This window comes from Oncorhynchus nerka, linkage group LG22, assembly GCF_034236695.1.
Source record: "Oncorhynchus nerka isolate Pitt River linkage group LG22, Oner_Uvic_2.0, whole genome shotgun sequence".
NCBI lineage: Eukaryota > Metazoa > Chordata > Actinopteri > Salmoniformes > Salmonidae > Oncorhynchus > Oncorhynchus nerka.
Window position 1 is genome coordinate 8,071,538 of NC_088417.1, and position 21,071 is coordinate 8,092,608.

Genomic DNA, 21,071 nt, shown 5'->3' on the forward strand with positions numbered 1-21,071 from the left:
CATTGTTGTCTGGGTCATTAGCCCCATTGTTGTCTGGATCATTAGCCCCATTGTTGTCTGGATCATTAGCCCCATTGTTGTCTGGATCATTAGCCCCATTGTTGTCTGGATCATTAGCCCCATTGTTGTCTGGATCATTAGCCCCATTGTTGTCTGGATCATTAGCCCCATTGTTGTCTGGATCATTAGCCCCATTGTTGTCTGGATCATTAGCCCATTGCTCTTCTGTCTTTTTTTTAGTGCCCTGATACGTCCGGGGAGGTTTGACATGCAAGTGACCGTCCCTCGTCCGGACGTGAAAGGACGTACGGAGATCCTCAACTGGTACCTGCAGAAGATCAAAGTGGATCCCAGTAGGTCTCAAATCAGTTGCTTGGATCAGTGGCTTTCAGATCTCTCCTTGAGGAACCCCCCAGACGTTTCACAATGTTGTCGTAGCCCTGAACCATCTCGGGTCCCCGAGGAGAGGTTTGAAAAACACCTGGCTTAGACTGTATATCAGCTGACTAATGTATCATAGCGACGTTAAAACCTAGCCGCCTCGTCGAGAGGTTCTGATCACTAGGTGTCACGGCTACCCCCCCCCACACACACACACATTTGCTGCATGAAAGAGCCCACTGTTTTGGACTGACAACATTCTCCTTTTGGCCCTGCCGGTTGTGTGTTCAGACGTGAACGCGGCGATCATTGCCAGGGGGACGGTGGGCTTCACGGGGGCGGAGCTGGAGAACCTGGTGAACCAGGCAGCCCTGAAGGCAGCGGTGGACGGCCTCGACCAGGTCACCATGAAGGAACTGGAGTTCTCCAAGGACAAGATCCTCATGGGTGGGTGCACACACACGCACACACACACACACACACACACATTTTGCCACACTCGTGTTAACATCTGCTAACCATGTGTATGTGACCAATAAAAAAAAATTTGACACGTGTGTGTGTATATATATATATCTATATATATATATATATATAGATAGATAGATAGATATAGATAGATAGATATAGCTATATATATATATAGATAGATAGATATAGCTACAGATATATATATAGATATATAGCTATAGATAGATATATATATATATATATATAGCTAACTATCTATCTATATATCATATATCGTATATATATGAGGAACCTTCCTTCAGAGAGGTGTTTGTGCTAGCAGGACCCATTAAGAAGCAACACAAATGTAACTAGTGCAGAGAGGCCTTTGGTGCACCGTCAGCATGATACAGTACCAGTCAAACGTTTGGACACGCCTACTCGTTCAAGGCTTTTTCTTTATTTTTTAAAACTATTTTCTATTCATTTAAAATGTGCTTTTTTTTTTTTTTACGAGGCACACCTGTTAATTGAAATGCATTCCAGGTGACTACCTCATGAAGCTGGTTGAGAGAATGCCAAGAGAGAATGCCAAGCTGTCATTGTCGTGGAAATACTTCTTAATAATATCTCTTAGACTCGGGAGGTTGTGAGTTTAGAATTTTACTTTATAACAAAGTAACAAGCAGAGCTGGTCCGCGGAGCAACTTCCTGTCCCAGAGTCAGCGCTCTCCTTCTATACAGTTTCAGTTTGACACATCATACATGGTCATTTACATAAAGAGGAGTGACTAACACCTTTTCGCATTCTGCCACTATTGTTTCCTAGTCTTCTAGATTGTCTACGCCCATCTTTAAATGTCTTCTCCTACTCTGATTGGCAAATACTCCAGGGTGTAGATTTTATTGGTGGCGTGACCATTTATTTTTATTTATTTAACTAGACCAAGTCAATTAAGAACAAATTCTTATTTACAATGACGGCCTACCGAGGAACAGTGGGTTAACTACCTTGTCCAGTGGCAGAACGACAGATTTTTACCTTGTCAGCTCGGGAATTCGATCTAGCAACCTTTCAGTTACTAGTCCAACTGCTCTTACCACTAGGCTACTTGCCACCTCTACACTCTAACCAATAGGCTTTACTGCCACCTCCACACTCTAACCACTAGGATACCTGCCGCCTCTACACTCTAACCACTAGGCTACCTGCCACCTCTACACTCTAACCACTAGGCTACCTGCCACCTCTACACTCTAACCACTAGGCTACCTGCCACCTCTACACTCTAACCACTAGGCTACCTGCCACCTCTACACTCTAACCACTAGGCTTACCTGCCACCTCTACACTCTAACCACTAGGCTACTTGCCACCTCTACACTCTAACCAATAGGCTTTACTGCCACCTCCACACTCTAACCACTAGGCTACCTGCCGCCTCTACACTCTAACCACTAGGCTTACCTGCCACCCCTACACTCTAACCACTAGGCTACCTGCCACCTCTACACTCTAACCACTAGGCTACCTGCCACCTCTACACTCTAACCACTAGGCTTACCTGCCACCTCTACACTCTAACCACTAGGATACCTGCCACCTGCCACCTCTACACTCTAACCACTAGGATACCTGCCACCTCTACACTCTAACCACTAGGCTACCTGCCGTCCCTACACTCTAACCACTAGGCTACCTGCCGTCCCTACACTCTAACCACTAGTCTTACCTGCCACCTCTACACTCTAACCACTAGGCTTACCTGCCACCTCTACACTCTAACCACTAGGCTTACCTGCCACCTCTACACTCTAACCACTAGGCTACCTGCCACCTCTACACTCTAACCACTAGGCTTACCTGCCACCTCTACACTCTAACCACTAGGATACCTGCCACCTCTACACTCTAACCACTAGGCTACCTGCCACCTCTACACTCTAACCACTAGGCTACCTGCCACCTCTACACTCTAACCACTAGGCTACCTGCCACCTCTACACTCTAACCACTAGGCTTACCTGCCGTCCCTACACTCTAACCACTAGTCTTACCTGCCACCTCTACACTCTAACCACTAGGCTACCTGCCACCTCTACACTCTAACCACTAGGCTTACCTGCCACCTCTACACTCTAACCACTAGGCTACCTGCCACCTCTACACTCTAACCACTAGGCTACCTACCACCTCTACACTCTAACCACTAGGCTTACCTGCCACCTCTACACTCTAACCACTAGGATACCTGCCACCTCTACACTCTAACCACTAGGCTACCTGCCACCTCTACACTCTAACCACTAGGATACCTGCCACCTCTACACTCTAACCACTAGGCTACCTGCCACCTCTACACTCTAACCACTAGGCTACCTACCACCTCTACACTCTAACCACGAGGCTTACCTGCCACCTCTACACTCTAACCACTAGGATACCTGCCACCTCTACACTCTAACCACTAGGCTACCTGCCACCTCTACACTCTAACCACTAGTCTTACCTGCCGTCCCTACACTCTAACCACTAGGCTACCTGCCACCTCTACACTCTAACCACTAGGCTTACCTGCCACCTCTACACTCTAACCACTAGGCTTACCTGCCACCTCTACACTCTAACCACTAGTCTTACCTGCCACCTCTACACTCTAACCACTAGTCTTACCTGCCACCTCTACACTCTAACCACTAGTCTTACCTGCCACCTCTACACTCTAACCACTAGTCTTACCTACACTCTAACCACTAGGCTACCTGCCGTCCCTACACTCTAACCACTAGGCTTACCTGCCACCTCTACACTCTAACCACTAGGCTTACCTGCCACCTCTACACTCTAACCACTAGTCTTACCTGCCACCTCTACACTCTAACCACTAGTCTTACCTGCCACCTCTACACTCTAACCACTAGTCTTACCTGCCACCTCTACACTCTAACCACTAGTCTTACCTGCCACCTCTACACTCTAACCACTAGTCTTACCTGCCACCTCTACACTCTAACCACTAGTCTTTCCTGCCACCTCTACACTCTAACCACTAGTCTTACCTGCCACCTCTACACTCTAACCACTAGTCTTACCTGCCACCTCTACACTCTAACCACTAGTCTTACCTGCCACCTCTACACTCTAACCACTAGTCTTACCTGCCACCTCTACACTCTAACCACTAGTCTTACCTGCCACCTCTACACTCTAACCACTAGTCTTACCTGCCACCTCTACACTCTAACCACTAGTCTTACCTGCCACCTCTACACTCTAACCACTAGTCTTACCTGCCACCTCTACACTCTAACCACTAGTCTTACCTGCCACCTCTACACTCTAACCACTAGTCTTACCTGCCACCTCTACACTCTAACCACTAGGCTTACCTGCCACCTCTACACTCTAACCACTAGGCTTACCTGCCACCTCTACACTCTAACCACTAGGATACCTGCCACCTCTACACTCTAACCACTAGGATACCTGCCACCTCTACACTCTAACCACTAGGCTACCTGCCGTCCCTACACTCTAACCACTAGTCTTACCTGCCGTCCCTACACTCTAACCACTAGTCTTACCTGCCGTCCCTACACTCTAACCACTAGTCTTACCTGCCGTCCCTACACTCTAACCACTAGGCTACCTGCCGTCCCTACACTCTAACCACTAGGCTACCTGCTGTCCCTCCACTCTAACCACTAGTCTTACACTCTAACCACTAGGTCCCTCCACCTCTACACTCCACTAGTCTTACCTGCCACCCTCCACTCTAACCACTAGGCTACCTGCCACCTCTACACTCTAACCACTAGTCTTACCTGCCACCTCCCTACACTCTAACCACACTAGTCTTACCCTAGGCTTACCTGCCACCTCTACACTCTAACCACTAGTCTTACCTGCCCTCCACTCTACACTCTAACCACTAGTCTTACCTAACCACTAGGCTACCTGCCACCTCTACACTCTAACCACTAGTCTTAGGCTTACCTGCCACCTCTACACTCTAACCACTAGGCTTACCTGCCACCTCTACACTCTAACCACTAGGCTTACCTGCCACCTCTACACTCTAACCACTAGGCTACCTGCCACCTCTACACTCTAACCACTAGGCTTACCTGCCACCTCTACACTCTAACCACTAGTCTTACCTGCCGTCCCTACACTCTAACCACTAGGCTTACCTGCCACCTCTACACTCTAACCACTAGGATACCTGCCACCTCTACACTCTAACCACTAGGATACCTGCCACCTCTACACTCTAACCACTAGGCTACCTGCCGTCCCTACACTCTAACCACTAGTCTTACCTGCCGTCCCTACACTCTAACCACTAGGCTACCTGCCGTCCCTACACTCAACCACTAGGCTACCTGGTCCCTACACTCTAACCACTAGGCTACCTGCCTCCCTACACTCTAACCAAGGCTACCTGCCACCCTACACTCTAACCACTAGGCTACCTGCCACCTCTACACTCTAACCACTAGGCTACCTGCCATCTACACTCTAACCACTAGGCTACCTGCCACCTCTACACTCTAACCAAACCTAACCCACCTCTACACTCTAACCACTAGGCGAGCCACCTCTACACTCTAACCATGGCTACCTGCCACCTCTACACTCTAACCAAGAACCTGCCATCACACTCTAACCACTAGTCTTACCTGCCGTCCCCTTTCTAACCAAGGCTACCTGCCGTAGTATCTACAGTCTCTACCTGCCACCCTACACTCTAACCACTAGGCTAGTCCCTACACTCTAACCACTATTTACCTATTACACTCTAACCACTAGGCTACCTATCCCTACACTCTAACCACTAGGCTACCTGCCACCCTACACTCTAACCACTAGGCTACCTGCCGTCCCTACACTCTAACCACTAGGCTACCCTGCCTCCTCTACACTCTAACCACTAGGCTACCTGCCACCTCTACACTCTAGGCTACCTGCCACCTCTACACTCTAACCACTAGGCTACCTGCCACCTCTACACTCTAACCACTAGTCTTACCTGCCACCTCTACACTCTAACCACTAGTCTTACCTGCCACCTCTACACTCTAACCACTAGGCTTACCTGCCACCTCTACACTCTAACCACTAGGCTACCTGCCACCTCTACACTCTAACCCCTAGAATGAGTACCTGCCACCCTACACTCTAACCAACTTTTACCTGCCACCTCTACACTCTAACCACTAGGCTTACCTGCCACCTCTACACTCTAACCACTAGGCTTACCTGCCACCTCTACACTCTAACCACTAGTCTTACCTGCCACCTCTACACTCTAACCACTAGTCTTACCTGCCACCTCTACACCTAACCACTAGTCTTACCTGCCACCTCTACACTCTAACCACTAGTCTTACCTGCCACCTCTACACTCTAACCACTAGTCTTACCTGCCACCTCTACATTCTCTAACCACTAGTCTTACCTGCCACCTCTACACTCTAACCACTAGTCTTACCTGCCACCTCTACACTCTAACCACTAGTCTTTCCTGCCACCTCTACACTCTAACCACTAGTCTTTCCTGCCACCTCCACTCTAACCACTAGTCTTACCTGCCATCCCTCCACTCTAACCACTAGTCTTACCTGCCACCTCTACACTCTAACCACTAGTCTTACCTGCCACCTCTACACTCTAACCACTAGGCTACCTGCCACCTCTACACTCTAACCACTAGTCTTACCTGCCACCTCTACACTCTAACCACTAGTCTTACCTGCCACCTCTACACTCTAACCACTAGTCTTACCTGCCACCTCTACACTCTAACCACTAGTCTTACCTGCCACCTCTACACTCTAACCACTAGTCTTTCCTGCCACCTCTACACTCTAACCACTAGTCTTTCCTGCCACCTCTACACTCTAACCACTAGTCTTACCTGCCACCTCTACACTCTAACCACTAGTCTTACCTGCCACCTCTACACTCTAACCACTAGTCTTACCTGCCACCTCTACACTCTAACCACTAGTCTTACCTGCCACCCCTAATCACCATAGTGATGATACAAAAAAAGAACACAAGACATACACGCATAATGTAGGTGTACGTCTGAGGATAATTATAAGGTTATGCAGCAGCTTCTCTTAAGCCCGTAATGATTCTGTTTACTACTCGTAAGATTTCACGATACATGTACTGGAAAATGACCCGTATCATCGAGGCAAAATGGTGGCTACTTTGAAGAATATCAATTATATTTAGATTTGTTTCTCAAACACTTTATTGTTAGTATTAGTATTTATATTATTATATATTATTATGTATTAGTATTAGTATTTATATTATTATATTATATTATTATATATTATATATTATTATATATTATATTATTAGTATTAGTATTAGTATTTATAGTATTGATGTCTTCACTGTTACTCTACAATTTAGAAAATAGTACAAAATAAAGAAAATCCCTGGAATGAGTTGGTGTGTCCACTTTTGACTGGTCCAATTTATAGATAATATATTACACACACACACAACCTGCCATGTGAGAGAGCTTGATGACAAAGAGTCTCTGGTTAAGAGACATTCCAATGTAGACTGTTAGAATGCCTGTCTGGTCAGGATCCCTCTCATTCTCTAGGACAGATATTTTCCCAGGAGTTGGTGGTCCTATCTTTCAGGTTGGAATTCCCAACTATAACGAAACTGGAGTAAACCTGCACTACAGTAATATGAATGACGTGTGTTTTTAATTCATCAAAGTGGGACCTCTTGTCTCTCTTTTATACTGAAGGTCCTGAGCGCAGGAGTGTGGACATTGATAAGAAGAACAAGCAAATCACAGCCTACCACGAGTCGGGCCACGCCATTGTGGCCTATTACACCAAAGACGCCATGCCCATCAACAAGGCAACCATCATGCCCAGAGGACCCACTCTTGGCCATGTGAGTAGTACTGAGCATTGCGTTTTGATTGGCCAGGAAGTGTTTGAAGCTGTGGTATATTACCATGGAATCACCCCACTTGCTTTGACATAACATCTCTTGATTTAGCAATGTCATAGTTTGTTACATTTCATCCGTGTTTTGCATTGCGACGCTAAACGTGTTCCATAATATAGTAAAATACCTTACAGAATAGTTGCATTGTCCCTTCTGTCATTACTTTACCCCCCCCACCCCTTAGTTCTGTTGCCATGGAGAAGAAGAAGAAGTTGGCCACCGTTTGAAACCCCCACCCCTTAGTTCTGTTGCCATGGAGAAGAAGAAGAAGTTGGCCACCGTTTGAAACCCCCCCCCCCCCTTAGTGCTGTTGCCATGGCCTTCCTGAAAGAAGTTGGCCTCTGTTTTAAAATGTTTGGATGTTGGCAGCTCCAGGGGGCTTTCCTTAAAACAGATCAGGAGGGGAACATTGGTTTACCAACAGAAGGACTAGTCTGAGACCATCCATCTGTCTGTTTAGGTGTCCATGCTCCCAGAGAATGACCGATGGAGTGAGACGCGGGCTCAGCTCCTGGCCCAGATGGACGTCAGCATGGGAGGCCGCGTGGCCGAGGAGCTCATCTTTGGCGACGATTACATCACGACTGGTGAGGGGGGGACCAAGATCGGTTGGGCTTTAGCTATAGAGCATATTGCTACATCAGTTTTGGGACTTCTAAATGATTGATGTATAATCAGTTGATTCTTGAAGACTATAACTTCTAAATGAGCTTCTGTCGTACCCCATCAGAGTCCAAAATAACCTTGAGTTATTCCGTTGTTTGTAAACAAAACAGTTGTCAACAAACGTTGTATAGCCTCAACTATTTGGATAACGTGGATGCATCCTTAGCGCTATGAATTTGAGTGGTTACATTTCTCCATCCCTCATCCTTACTCTTGTATTGTGGTTTCTCCATCCCTCATCCTTACTCTTGTATTGTGGTTTCTCCATCCTTACTCTTGTATTGTGGTTTCTCCATCCCTCATCCTTACTCTTGTATTGTGGTTTCTCCATCCTTACTCTTGTATTGTGGTTTCTCCAGCCCTCAGCCTTAGTCTTGTATTGTGGTTTCTCCATCCTTACTCTTGTATTGTGGTTTCTCCAGCCCTCAGCCTTAGTCTTGTATTGTGGTTTCTCCATCCCTCATCCTTACTCTTGTATTGTGGTTTCTCCATCCCTCATCCTTACTCTTGTATTGTGGTTTCTCCATCCCTCATCCTTACTCTTGTATTGTGGTTTCTCCATCCTTACTCTTGTATTGTGGTTTCTCCATCCTTACTCTTGTATTGTGGTTTCTCCATCCCTCATCCTTACTCTTGTATTGTGGTTTCTCCATCCCTCATCCTTACTCTTGTATTGTGGTTTCTCCATCCCATCCTTACTCTTGTATTGTGGTTTCTCCATCCTTACTCTTGTATTGTGGTTTCTCCATCCTTACTCTTGTATTGTGGTTTCTCCATCCCTCATCCTTACTCTTGTATTGTGGTTTCTCCATCCTTACTCTTGTATTGTGGTTTCTCCAGCACTCAGCCTTAGTCTTGTATTGTGGTTTCTCCATCCTTACTCCTGTATTGTGGCGGCTCTGTTTTCCAGGAGCGTCAAGCGACTTCGACGGGGCGACCAGAATAGCCAAGATGATGGTGACCAGGTTCGGAATGAGTGACAAGGTAAGAGATCATACCTCGTGCACATAAAATGGTAGATTGAAGATGAGTCTACACAAATCGTTCCTAACTGCATTTCTTTTTCTCTCTAGTAGTCTGCATTTTAGATGGTCTAAATGCATTTCACCAAAGGCTTATTCCTCAAAGGCCGTATCCATAAATTTAGAAGGCAGCGTTGACGCTGTGCAGTAATGTCATTGTCAGGCATTGCACGTGATTGGAGGGATCTCTCAGCCATGTTGAACATGTGCCTACACATTCTAGACTTTGTTCCGACTCAACACTGAGAGATTTACTCTGCTACTCACCTCGTATCTACAGACCGTAATATCTACAGACCGTAGTCTACTGAGGCTGCTACTCACCTCGTATCTACAGACCGTAATATCTACAGACCGCAGTATCTACAGACCGCAATATCTACAGACCGCAATATCTACAGACCGTATCTACACAGTATCTACAGACCGTAATATCTACAGACCGTAGTCTACTGAGGCTGCTACTCACCTCGTATCTACTCACCGTCGTATCTACAGACCGTAGTATCTACAGACCGTAATATCTACAGACCGTAGTCTACTGAGGCTGCTACTCACCTCGTATCTACCGTAGTCTACAGACCGTATCTACAGACCGTAGTATCTACAGACCGCAGTATCTACAGACCGTACAGATATCTACAGACCGTAGTCTACTGAGGGCTGCTACCTCACCTCGTATCTACAGAGTAGTATCTACAGTATATCTACAGACCGTAGTATCTACAGACAGACTACGTAGTATCTACAGACCGTAGTATCTACAGACAGTATCTACAGACCGTAATATCTACAGACCGTAGTCTACCTGCTACTCACCTCGTATCTACAGACCGTAGTATCTACAGACCTTAATATCTACAGACCGTAGTCTACTCGCTATGCTACTAATAATATCTACAGACCGTAGTATCTACAGACCGTAGTCTACAGAGGCTGCTACTCACCTCGTATCTACAGACCGTAGTATCTACAGACCGTAGTATCTACAGACCGTAGTCTACCTCGTATCTACTCACCTCGTATCTACAGACCTATCTCACCTCAGTATCTACAGACCTGTAGTATCTACAGACCGTAGTATCTAGTATCTACAGACCGTAGTATCTACAGACCTCTAGCCTACTCACCTCATATCTACAGACCGTAGTATCTACAGACCGTAGTATCTACAGACCGTAGTATCTACAGACCTCTACTATCTCTACTAGTATCTACAGACTCGTATCTACAGACAGACTACAGTATCTACGTAGTATCTACAGACCGTAGTATCTACAGACCTTAGTCGTAGTATCTACAGAGACCGTAGTCTACCTCGTATCTACTCACCTCGTATCTACTCACCTCGTATCTACCATAGTCAGATCTACAGTAGTATCTACAGACCGTAGTATCTACAGACCGTAGTAGTATCTACAGACCGTAGTCTACCTCGTATCTACAGACCGTAGTATCACCTCGTATCTACAGACAGACCGTAGTATCTACAGACCGTAGTATCTACAGACCGTAGTATCTACAGACCGTAGTCTACAGACCTAGTATCTACAGACCGTATCTACCTCACCTCGTATCTACAGACCGTAGTATCTACAGACCGTAGTATCTACAGACCGTAGTATCTACAGACTGTAGTCTACAGACCGTATCTACAGACTCACCTCGTATCTACAGACCGTAGTATCTACAGACCGTAGTATCTACCTCGTATCTACTCACCTCGTTGTCTCTATCTACAGACCGTAGTATCTACAGACCGTAGTATCTACAGACCGTAGTATCTACAGACCGTAGTCTACAGACCTACAGACCGTAGTCTACCTCGTATCTACTCACCTCGTATCTACAGACCGTATCTAGTATCTACAGACCGTAATATCTACAGACCGTAGTCTACTGAGGCTGCTACTCACCTCATATCTACAGACCGTAGTATCTACAGACCGTAGTCTACCTCGTATCTACTCACCTCATATCTACAGACCGTAGTATCTACAGACCGTAGTATCTACAGACCGTAGTCTACCTCGTATCTACTCACCTCATATCTACAGACCGTAGTATCTACAGACCGTAGTATCTACAGACCGTAGTCTACCTCGTATCTACTCACCTCGTATCTACAGACCGTAGTATCTACAGACCAGACCGTAGTATCTACAGAGTATCTACAGACCGTAGTATCTACAGACCGTAGTCTACCTCGTATCTACTCACCTAGTATCTACTCACCTCGTATCTACAGACCGTACAGAGTATCTACAGACCGTAGTATCTACAGACCGTATCTACAGACCGTAGAGTATCTACAGACGTATCTAGTATCTACAGACCTATCTACAGACCGTAGTCTACTCACCTCGTATCTACAGACCGTAGTATCTACAGACCGTAGTATCTACAGACCGTAGTCTACAGACCTTAGTATCTACAGACCGTAGTATCTCTACCTCGTATCTACTCACCTCGTATCTACAGACCGTAGTCTATCTACAGACCGTAGTATCTACAGACCGATATCTACAGATCTACAGACCTAGTCTGGAGGCTGCTAGTATCTGTAGTATCTACCTCGTATCTACCTCTCAGACCGTAGTATCTACAGACCGTAGTCTACAGACCCCGTATCTACAGAGGTATCTACAGACCGTAGTATCTAGTATCTACAGGACCGTAGTATCTACAGACCGTAGTATCTACAGACCGTAGTATCTACCAGTATCTACAGACCGTAGTAGTATCTACAGACCGTAGTCGTATCTACAGGCCGTAGTATCTACAGACCGTAGTCTACCTAGTATCTACCCTCGTATCTACAGACCGTAGTATCTACAGACCGTATCTACAGACCGTCTCACCTCGTATCTACAGACCGTAGTCTACCTCGTATCTACAGACCGTAGTATCTACAGACCGTAGTCTACCTCGTATCTACAGACCGTAGTATCTACAGACCTTAGTATCTACAGACCGTAGTCTACCTCGTATCTACAGACCGTAGTATCTACAGACCGTAATATCTACAGTCTAGTCTACCTCGTATCTACAGACCGTAGTATCTACAGGCCGTAGTCTACCTACCTCGATCTCATATCTACAGACCGTAGTATCTACAGTATCTACAGCCGTAGTAATCTACAGACCGTAGTATCTACAGGCCGTAGTATCTACAGACCGTAGTCTACTCGCATCTACACCTCGTATCTACAGACCGTAGTATCTACAGACCGTAGTCTACAGACCTTACCTCGTATCTACAGACCGTAGTATCTAGTATCTACAGACCCGTATCTCTACCTCGTATCTACAGTAGTCTACCCCGTATCTACAGACCGTAGTATCTACAGACAGACCGTAGTCTCACCTCGTATCTCGTATCTACAGATCTACAGTAGTATCTACAGAGACCTTAGTATCTACAGACCGTAGTCTACCTCGTATCTACAGACCGTAGTATCTACAGACCGTAGTCTACCCCGTAGTATCTACAGGCCGTAGTATCTACAGACCGTAGTATCTACAGACCATAGTCTACACCTCGTAGATCTACAGCCGTATCTACAGACCGTAATATCTACAGACCAGTCTAGTCTCATATCTACAGACCGTAGTATCTACAGGTAGTATCCAGACCGTAGTCTACCTCGTATCTACAGACCGTAGTATCTACAGGCCGTAGTCTACAGACCGTATCTACAGACCGTAGTATCTACAGACCGTAGTATCTACAGACCGTAGTCTACCTCGTATCTACTCACCTCGTATCTACAGACCGTAGTATCTACAGACCGTAGTATCTACAGACCGTAGTCTACCTCGTATATAGTATCAGACCGTAGTATCTACAGACCGTAGTCTACAGACCTCGTATCTACAGACCGTAGTATCTACAGACCGTAGTCTACCTCGTATCTACTCACCTCGTATCTACAGGCCGATCTACAGTAGTCTAGTATCTACACAGACCGTAGTATCTACAGACCGTAGTATCTACAGACCGTAGTCTACCTCGTATCTACTCACCTCGTATCTACTCACCTCGTATCTACAGACCGTAGTCTACTGGGGCTATTAGAATAATAATAATAGATGTATTTTATGTAGCGCTTTTCTTTACAAAGAGAATCTGAGGCTTTAAAAACAACCGTAGGGTTCTGGCAGTGGCGAGTCTTGCCCTATGTGATGGTCTCCCACAGCCGACAGCTAGTGTTGATTGTGATGGCTGAATGTCGATGGTACAGGGAGGGAGAAGCATCAGTCGGATAGACTGATCCGAAGCTCTTCATCAGACACCTTCGCCGTATCCTCCTCCGTAGGTTGGCTGGATCATGGACTACTGAAAGTGTTACACCCACAAGGGTGCTGCTTCGGCGGGTATAGGCTCAGCGCCTGAAAGACCACCACACATCAGTAGTGGTAGTCTGGTATAGTCACCCTATGAGGCAGACTGCATCCCCTCCGGGGCAAGTGGAACCAAAAATAAAAGCAGTGTAGAAAGCCGCCCGGTGCTGTGTGGGTTATTGAGATGCATCGTTCAAATGATCGCAGAGCCAGCTAGCATAGCTATCTAGCCAGAATTTAAAAATAAAAAAAATCATGTTTTACTTGCCTTTAGTCCAGCAACTTTGGGTCAAGACCACCAGATATTTTAGCTCAGTAAGAAGTTATCAAAAAAATACAATAAACACCTAGAACAACAAAATATTCATAAATGTACAGGAGCTCTCTGCCAAGGCTTCCTCGCGGTGCCATGGCAACCACGGAACTTATCATGTAAACATAAGACGGCACCAGTTTTGGGGGAGGCTGGTGGCCTAGTGGTTTGAGATTTGGGTCAGTAACCGAAAGGTTGCTAGATCGAATCCCCGAGGATTAGGTAAAAGTAAAAATCTGTCGTTCTGCCCCTGAACAAGGCAGTTAACCTCTTGCTCCTACTGGGACGCTTGCGTCCCATCCAGAGCTCTGGAAATGCAAATGCGCTACGCTAAATGCTAATAGTATTAGTTCAAACTCAAACGTTCATTAAAATACACATGCAGGGTATTGAATTAAAGCTACACTCGTTGTGAACAAGTCAGATTTTTAAAAACTTTTCGGCGAAAGCATGAGAAGCTATTATCTGATAGCATGTAACACCACAAAAGACCCGCAGGGGACGTAAACAAAATAATTAGCATATTCGGCGCTACACAAACCGCACAATAAAATAGAAAACATTCATTACCTTTCACCATCTTCTTTGTTGGCACTCCTAGATGTCCCATAATCACTATTGGGTCTTTTTTTCGATTAAATCGGTCCATATATAGCCTAGATATCGTTCTATGTAGACTGTGTGATAAATGGAAAAAAAATAGCGTTTCATAACGTAACGTCATTTTTTTAAATTCCAAAAGTCGACGATAAACTTTCACAAAACACTTCAAAATACTTTTGTAATGCAACTTTAGGTATTAGTACACGTTAATAAGCGATAAAATTCATCAGGAGGCGATGTAAAATCTTTAGCTGTCGTCTGGAAAAAAATGTCCGGAGAAGGCTCGACCAAAATATCTGGGCGGAGACCGGAGGGAAGTGGTTCCCTTGATTCGGTTCAACCAAGAATCAAAGCTGAATCAAATGACAAGACTCTAGACAACGTGTGGAAGCTGGAGGTGTTGAAATCTCGGTCTTATGTAATTCGGTTCACTTTGAACAATTGCTGGAAGTAGCGCAAGGATATTTATTTCCATTTTCAGTGATCAGGTTTTCCTGCGCTTTTCGATGGAACTCACGTTCTGTTAAAGCCACAGCCGTGATTTAACCAGTTTTATAAATGTCTGAGTGTTTTCTATCCACACATACTAATCATATGCACATACTATATTCCTGGCATGAGTAGCAGGGCGCTGAAATGTTGCACGATTTTTAACAGAATGTTCAAAAAAGTAGAGGGTCGACTTAAGAGGTTTTAACCCACTGTTCCTAGACCAGTTAACCCACTGTTCCTAGACCAGTTAACCCACTGTTCCTAGGCCGTCATTGTTAATAAGAATTTGTTCTAAACTGACTTACCTAGTAAAACATATATATAATTATTATTATTGGGCCAAATGTCATTTTGAAATGTATAAGGAGGAGCTATTTGATTAGAGGTGTGTGTGTGTGTATATGCGTGTGTTTATATATATATATATATATTATATAACCTCATCAGTGTCCTCCAACTCTCTATTTTGATCCAACCATTTACTTAACCTGCCCTGCTATCCCTGAAATTAGTGACTGATTTACTGTGCCACAGACCTGGCAACCCATGCTGCCTTACTTTGTTCATTACTATAAGGAAGAAGCCTTGGCTTGGTCGTGCCGGAATGGCTCACAGGAGCAGGAACCTATCTGCTATTTCTGTAGCGTGAGGAAGCTTGATGTACAAGTACTCTCCCTGGATAGGGCGCTAGTCTATCGCAGAGCCTTAGAGTAGCTGATGCATACGTGGTCTGCTGTGCCCCTAACCCTGAGACTGTTGCTGTGCCCCTAACTCTGAGACTGTTGCTGTGCCCCTAACCCTGAGACTACTAAAACGTATTGTTTCAGCTTGGTGTCATGACCTATGCTGAAGTAACCAAACAGAGCCCTGAGACGCAGGCAGCCATCGAACAGGAAGTCAGGGTCCTGCTCAAGGTAAGCTTCCCAAACTTTCCCCCACTGCACTTAAAAATAATAATAATTGTCAAATCCTATCTACACTAAACACAAATATAAACGCAACAATTTTAAAGATTTTTTAGTTACAGTTCATATAAGGAAATAAGTCAATTTAACTTCTTATGGCTGCAATCCCCCTATCAGGATAAGTGTCATCAACAACCGCTGAATAGCATAGCGCTACATTCAATAAATATTACTACAAATATTTATATTCATGAAATCACAAGTGCAATATAGGAAAACACAGCTTAGCCTTTTGTTAATCCACCTGTCGTGTCAGATTTTGAAATTATGCTTTACAGCGAAAGCAATCCAAGCGTTTGTGAGTTTATCGATCGCACGACAAAACATTAAGTACACTTAGCATCAGGAAGCTTGGTCACGAAAAGCAATCAAATTAATCGTTTACCTTTTGATCTTCGGATGTTTTCACTCACGAGACTCCCAGTTACACAACAAATGTTCCTTTTTTTCCATAAAGATTATTTTTATATCCAAAATACCTCCGTTTGTTTGTCGCGTTATGTTCAGAAATCCACAGGAAAGGGCGGTCACGACAACGCAGACAAATTCCAAATCGTTTCCATAATGTCCACAGAAACATGTCAAACGTTTTTTATAATCAATCCTCAGGTTGTTGTTTAAATATATAATCGATAATATATCAACCACAAATGTCTTTCACAGTAGGAGAGGGAAAAGCAATAGCTGTCCAAACTCTGTTGCGCGAGCAGCAAAACTCATGTGACCACTTGACGCGATGTTATCGTTCTGGCTCATTTTTCAAAATAAAAGCCTGAAACTATGTCTGAAGACTGTTGACACCTTGAGGAAGCGATAGGAAAAGGAATCTGGTTCATACCCCTTTAAATCCAGCAAAGGGAGGCTATGGAACATGGAGTTTTCAAAATAGAAGCCACTTTCTGTTTTCCTGTTTTCCTCAGGGTTTTGCCTGCAATATCAGTTCTGTTATACTCAGACAATATTTTGACAGTTTTGGAAATAAATTAATTAGGCCCAGTCGATGGATTTCACAATTGGGAATACAGATATGCATCTGTTGGTCACAGATACCTTTTTTTTTAAAGTAGGGGCGTGGATCAGAAAACCAGTCAGTATCTATTGTGACCATTTGACTCATCCAGAGAGATACATCTCCTTCACATAGAGTTGATCAGGCTGTTGATTGTGGAATGTTGTCCCTCTCCTCTTCAATGGTTGTGCAAAGTTGCTGGATATTGGCGGGAACTGGAACACATTGATCCAGAGCATCAATGGGATCATCAATGCTCAATGGGAGACATGTCTGGGGAGTATGCAGGCCACGGAAGAACTGGGACATTTTGTAGCTTCCAGGAATTGTGTACAGATCCTTGCGTCATGGGGCCTTGTATTATCCTGCTGAAACATGAGGTGAAGGCAGTGGATGAATGACACAACAACGGGCCTCAGGATCTCGTCACGGTTTCTCTGTGCATTCATATTATCATTGATAAAATGCAATTGTGTTCATTGTCCGTAGCTTATGCCTGTCCATACCAACCCCACCGCCACCATGGGGCACTCTGTTCACAACGTTTACATCAGCTAACCACTCGCCCACACGACGCCTTACACGCGGTCTGCCATCTGCCCGGTACAGTTGGAACTGTGATTCAACAGTGAGGAGCTCACTTCTCCAGCGTACCAGTGGCCATCGAAGTTGAGCATTTGCTGCAGTTTGGTGAAGACCCTGGTGAGGACGACTAGCATGCAGATGAGCTTCCCTGATATATATATATATATATTTTTTTTTGCAAACCCACATTTTCATAAGCTGTCCGGGTGGCTGTTCTCGGGTGGTCCTGGGTTCTAGTGGTTACATGTGGTCTGCGATTGTGAAGCCGGTTGGAGACGTACTGCCAAATTCTTTAAAATGACGTTGGAGGTGGGTTATGGTAGAGGGATTATCTGGCAACAGCTCTGGTAGACATTCCTGCAGTCAGTGTGCCAATTGCACACTCCCTCAACTTGAGACATCTGTGCCCTTGTGTTGTGTGACACAACTTCACATTTTAGTGACCTTTCATTATCCCCAGCACAAGGTGAACCTATGTAATAAGCAGCTTCTTGATATGCTCACACCTGTCAGGTGGATGGATTATCTTGGCAAAGGAGATATGCTCACTAACAAGGATATAAACACATTTCTGCATAACGTCTGAGAGATATGGAACATTTCTGGGATCTTTTTTAAATTTCAGCTCATGAAACATGAGACCAACACTTTACATGTTGCGTTTTATATTTTTGTTCGTTAATTTTCGTATTAACCAAACAATAATCGTTCAACTTCCTAAATAATAGTTTCTTCAATTTTCATTCTTATGAAAACGGAAGTGTGATAATAATCCGGGGCTCCCGAGTGGCGCAGCGGTCTAAGACACTGCTTCTCAGTGCTAGAGGTGTCACTACAGACACCCTGGTTCGATTCCGGGCTGTATCAAAACTGGCCGTGCGTCGTCCGGGCTTGGCCGTCATTGTAAATACTTTTTTTTTTTTTCTTAACTGACTTTCCTAGTTAAAGATTACATTCTGTTTTTCTTTGACATTCATTCTATCTCTCTTATCCAGGACTCGTATGAGCGAGCCAAAAACCTCTTGAAGACCTACAGCGATGAGCACAAGACGCTGGCCGAGGCTCTGCTAACGTACGAAACTCTGGATGCCAAAGAGATCAAGCTGGTCCTAGAGGGCAAGGCCCTGGACCCTAGATGACTCGCTGAGAGAAGCCTCGTCAGAGACAGTTAGATGTCAGGGTTGGGGTCATTCCATTTCAATTCTAGTCAATTCAGAAAGTTAACCAAATTCCGATTCAAAATGTTCCTCAATGGAAAAGCATTGAAGATAATAGGAATTGGAATTTCATCGTACTCCCTGAATTGACTGGAATTAAAATGGAATTGACCCCAACCCTGTAAGACATATTATCTGAATTATGTAAATTTGAAGATGTACAATGGAGTGGCCTTTAGAGGCTTTTATAGGTTTCTTCCCCCTCAACGTAAATGACTGACTAGCTCATAGTCGCACCTCGTTTTATCCCTCTGAACCTATGACTCCTCTGTCATGTTGGGCAGGCATTCCCGTACGGCAGCTTTGTCAAGCGACAAAGGCCCATAGCAAGGTTCATTTCAACACCCTGAGCTCAAAATGCCCTTTCAATGCCAGGATTTTAGTTTTTTGATATCGACGTCGTCGTCGTCCCCCCCCCCTCAAGTTTTCCCCCTTAAAGTTTGTATATACAGTATTGATCAAGAAAGTGCTGCATCATGGGAAAGTGGGAGGTTGTAAATCCGATATGTGCTTTTGAAGTCGGACCAATTCTTGAACCAATAAGAAGCTAGCTAACATTGCTAATAATTAAGTTAGCGAGCTTGCTAAACATTGCCAATATGGTCAAACTAGCTACGGTATCCACATTGATAGGTTTATAATTGTCAAATTTATTTATTGTTAACTTTGGGTTGAAAAGGGGTGGTTAAATGTCTTCGTTAACAAACAAAAATGCATTTTGTAATTACGACTTGGAGGGTCGTTCAAGTGAAACCTGAAACGACAGTTTCAGAACGCCCCTCCCCCCAATAGTCCTCAGCCAATAGGATCTTATATCGCACAATTGTTTTTTTTCTTTAGCAATTTTGTGCATGAAAGCCTCATCGTGTATTTGGTATGCTATGGAAGTTATGAGGGAAAACAATTGCAGATCTGATCCTACTTGACCTATAGCCTTTTCACTGAGAAGAATATTAGTGATAGAAACGCCGACCATAAAATATGGGTTTATCATTAAAAAAAACATACACATTTTTAACATGCATATATATAAAATCTAAATACAAAATGGCTGTATCAGCGTTCCCTTATATGATTCATCGTCTGTGAGTTGTGAAGGAATTCATCTGCATTCACTGTATTCAGGTCAATATACACATTTTATGTTGTCATTTTATTTATTTACCCAAAGTGTGCCGGATCGTTAGCTATTTTAGGCCCTCGTGTCTGAGCTCATCCATGGAGTAAATGAAATTAAATCTGTTTCTCATTGGAAGTGGATCTTGTGGAAGCTCAAATAAAAATTGATTCTAAAATCATGCTGTTCTTTGTGAGATTGACTTTGGTCTCTGGTTGTGAGACTTTGGCTGGGATTCATTCAAAGAGGCTGGGATTCATTCAAACTGCGCTACTGACAATGTGTTTTTTTTTTTTTTATAAAGGCAATTTCCTTGTGGGATTGTAAACACTGATTGTCAGCTCAAGCGTAAAGGACCTTTTTTATTTTTCAAGGTAGAGTCAGCAAAGCACAATATCAGTCTGACTTCTGCAACAATGCTAAACTTCTCTGCTGTTTTTGATTTGCCTAGTTAAATAAAGATTAAAAAATCAAGTCAGTTAAGAACAAATTCTTATTTTCAATGACTGCCTAGGAACAGTGGGTTAACTGCCTGTTCAGGGGCAGAACGACAGATTTGTACCTTGTCAGCTCGGGGGTTTGAACTTGCAACCTTCCGGTTACTAGTCCAACGCTCTAACCACTAGGCTACCTGCCACCTCTACACTCTAACCACTAGGCTACCCTGCCAGCTCTACACTCTAACCACTAAGCTACCCTGCCACCTCTACACTCTAACCACTAGGCTACGCTGCCACCTCTACACTCTAACCACTAGGCTACCTGCCACCTCTACACTCTAACCACTAGGCTACGCTGCCGCCTCTACACTCTAACCACTAGGCTACCCTGATCCTGCAGCTAGCACGCTGCAGCAGAGTGACGTGCACCCTTGCTCAGATACTCCTAGTGAGTGCATTGTCTTGCTATTCTT

General features: G+C 44.6%; 1 protein-coding gene across 2 annotated transcripts in view; it reads left to right on the forward strand.

The window, feature by feature from the left end:
• The window catches only part of LOC115124528 (ATP-dependent zinc metalloprotease YME1L1-like), a 28,398-nt gene extending 7,766 nt beyond the window's left edge, over window positions 1–20,632 (forward strand). For both annotated transcript variants that reach the window (XM_065006895.1, XM_065006896.1), the window contains exons 12-18: window positions 241–353; window positions 673–828; window positions 7,617–7,768; window positions 8,286–8,412; window positions 9,402–9,475; window positions 16,093–16,179; window positions 18,820–20,632. In XM_065006895.1, the coding sequence (XP_064862967.1) occupies window positions 241–353; window positions 673–828; window positions 7,617–7,768; window positions 8,286–8,412; window positions 9,402–9,475; window positions 16,093–16,179; window positions 18,820–18,963 (853 nt within the window). In that variant the 3' untranslated portion in view covers window positions 18,964–20,632. The remainder of the gene's footprint in view (window positions 1–240; window positions 354–672; window positions 829–7,616; window positions 7,769–8,285; window positions 8,413–9,401; window positions 9,476–16,092; window positions 16,180–18,819) is intronic.
• The last annotated feature ends 439 nt before the right edge of the window (window positions 20,633–21,071 follow it).